Source organism: Piliocolobus tephrosceles, chromosome 18 (assembly GCF_002776525.5).
Source record: "Piliocolobus tephrosceles isolate RC106 chromosome 18, ASM277652v3, whole genome shotgun sequence".
NCBI lineage: Eukaryota > Metazoa > Chordata > Mammalia > Primates > Cercopithecidae > Piliocolobus > Piliocolobus tephrosceles.
Window position 1 is genome coordinate 66,003,802 of NC_045451.1, and position 1,919 is coordinate 66,005,720.

Here is a 1,919-nt window from a genome sequence, read left to right on the forward strand (position 1 = left end):
ATATTTGGTTAAATTGGGAAGTCCCTAGTGAGAAGCTGGTTGACAGTTTCTAGTCGGTTAAGCTTAAGTTTTGTTTTCTGGATTTAATGTCTTGTTTCTATAATTATAAAATGAATACATTCACTTCAAAAACCTAGAAATGTGTAAAGTAAAAATTTTCCACAATCCCCCACCCAAAGATAACTACTTTTTTGCGTATGACTTTGTTCTTTTTCAAAATGCACGTTTTAAATCATTGATATCAAAATGCATCTTGTTTATTGGGCTTTTGAAACTGTTATAACACAATTTATAACATTGGAAATACATTATTTTATTAATACAAAGTTGTTTCCATAGTAAAATAACAAATTAATTAAAAGTCAGAATGAAACGTACCATATACATGTAAACGACAAATGAAAACTTCTGTCAAAGTATCCTTATCTCTAAAAAGCCACAAATTACATTCTTTGAGGTAAATGTTGGGTTTTATTTCCTAAACTGTACACATCAATATCACCTCCTGAAGCTTTTTACCCAGTTTCACCGTGGGTATTTCTGACATGCAATGATCCATGCTGTCAACCTCGGAATGCCTCGTTTGGATACAGGGAGACAAAGACTTGGAGACCCAGAAGCCTGAAAGTGGTTCTTGACAGACTTTGTCCACTCAAATTAAGGTATCATGCAGCTGGTCATCACTCCCATTGCTGGTTGCACGCAGGCACACACACACCAGTGCTCACAGCCAGCACCTGTAAGAGTGGCTGAGCTGGACCAAATGGTATGCGTGCCTTTCATCCATATAAACATGGGCTGCATTCATCTGGACACGGGCCTTTCCCACCTATCGAGCCTGCCCACCACCCGAAGTTTAAGCTCATCTTGGAAGACCTGACACTCAGCAAGCTGTCTCCCATTGTTCACCAGCTTGCTGGCCCCAATGTCTGTATAAGCTGCTGATTTGCCTTCGGAAAACAAATCAGCATCGATTTCAGACAAATTACGGATAATATGCGCTGTGGGGCGCCCAGCTCGCAAGGGGGCACTCCGCGAATGACAGCTGCTCTCCTGCACTGGTCCAGTCATTCGGTTGGCATCCTGTCTGGGTGGAAGCCGGCCAAAATAATCCATTTGGAAGGCACAGAAGGCTTCGTTAGAAATTGCCTTCTTGTAGCTGTGAGACCTTGGGCAAAACACGTAAGAACTGGGGCTATGGAAACATACGACTAGGAGGTATTTTGGGGAAGAGAGCGTGGCCTAGCGGGCAGAAAGTCAACTTTACGCACAGTGCAGGGGAACGCTTTGCCTTTAACCACCTGCGGGCCCGCCCCGCGGAGGGAGCCCTCCGGAAGTAAGCGCACGCAACCGCAAAGGCAGATTCCTACGCCGAGCGCGGCCCTCTCTCCTCCGGCTTTGCCTTCGCTCCCCAGCTTTTCTCCTTTCACTCCCGCTCGCCCACTCCAGCTCGCTGGGCTCTCGCTCTCCTGGCCACTGACCCCGAAACAACCGCCCGACGGCGCGCGAAGCTAGGCCTGGCCTTGTCCGCAGAGTCCGTCCCTCGCCGCCACTGGGATCCGCCCCCGCGCTGACACGCACTTCCGGCAACACCGCGGCGGGGAAGGACCAGGCAGGGAACTAGGCCTGCGGTGCGGAGCGGGATGGACGCGTTGGCTGTCATGATGCAGGACCTGCTGACCCAGAACCATGCCCAGCGCAGGGAGAACAACGAGCTCATGAACCGCGTACGGCGGCTGCTGTGCGAGAAAGCCTACCTGCTGGCCCGGGGACGTTCGCCGGCCCACCTGGGGGCTCTCCCGAGACGTTTAACGGCGACTCTGCCCTGCCTCCCGACTTTTTGATGCAGGCGTTCTCCTACATGACTTTCTTCGAGGCTAGACATCCTGAAGGCGGCTTTCTTAATTAGCTGCCTCACC

General features: G+C 50.0%; 1 protein-coding gene across 1 annotated transcript; it reads right to left on the bottom strand.

Annotated features, from left to right (window-relative positions):
* Positions 1-235: 235 nt before the first annotated feature.
* On the bottom strand, positions 236-1,533 carry LOC111553542 (putative uncharacterized protein encoded by LINC00526). The gene has a single exon (XM_023228421.1). It carries the CDS (start codon positions 1,114-1,116, stop codon positions 805-807), a length of 312 nt encoding a protein of 103 aa, XP_023084189.1. The 5' UTR covers positions 1,117-1,533; the 3' UTR covers positions 236-804.
* Positions 1,534-1,919: the final 386 nt, after the last annotated feature.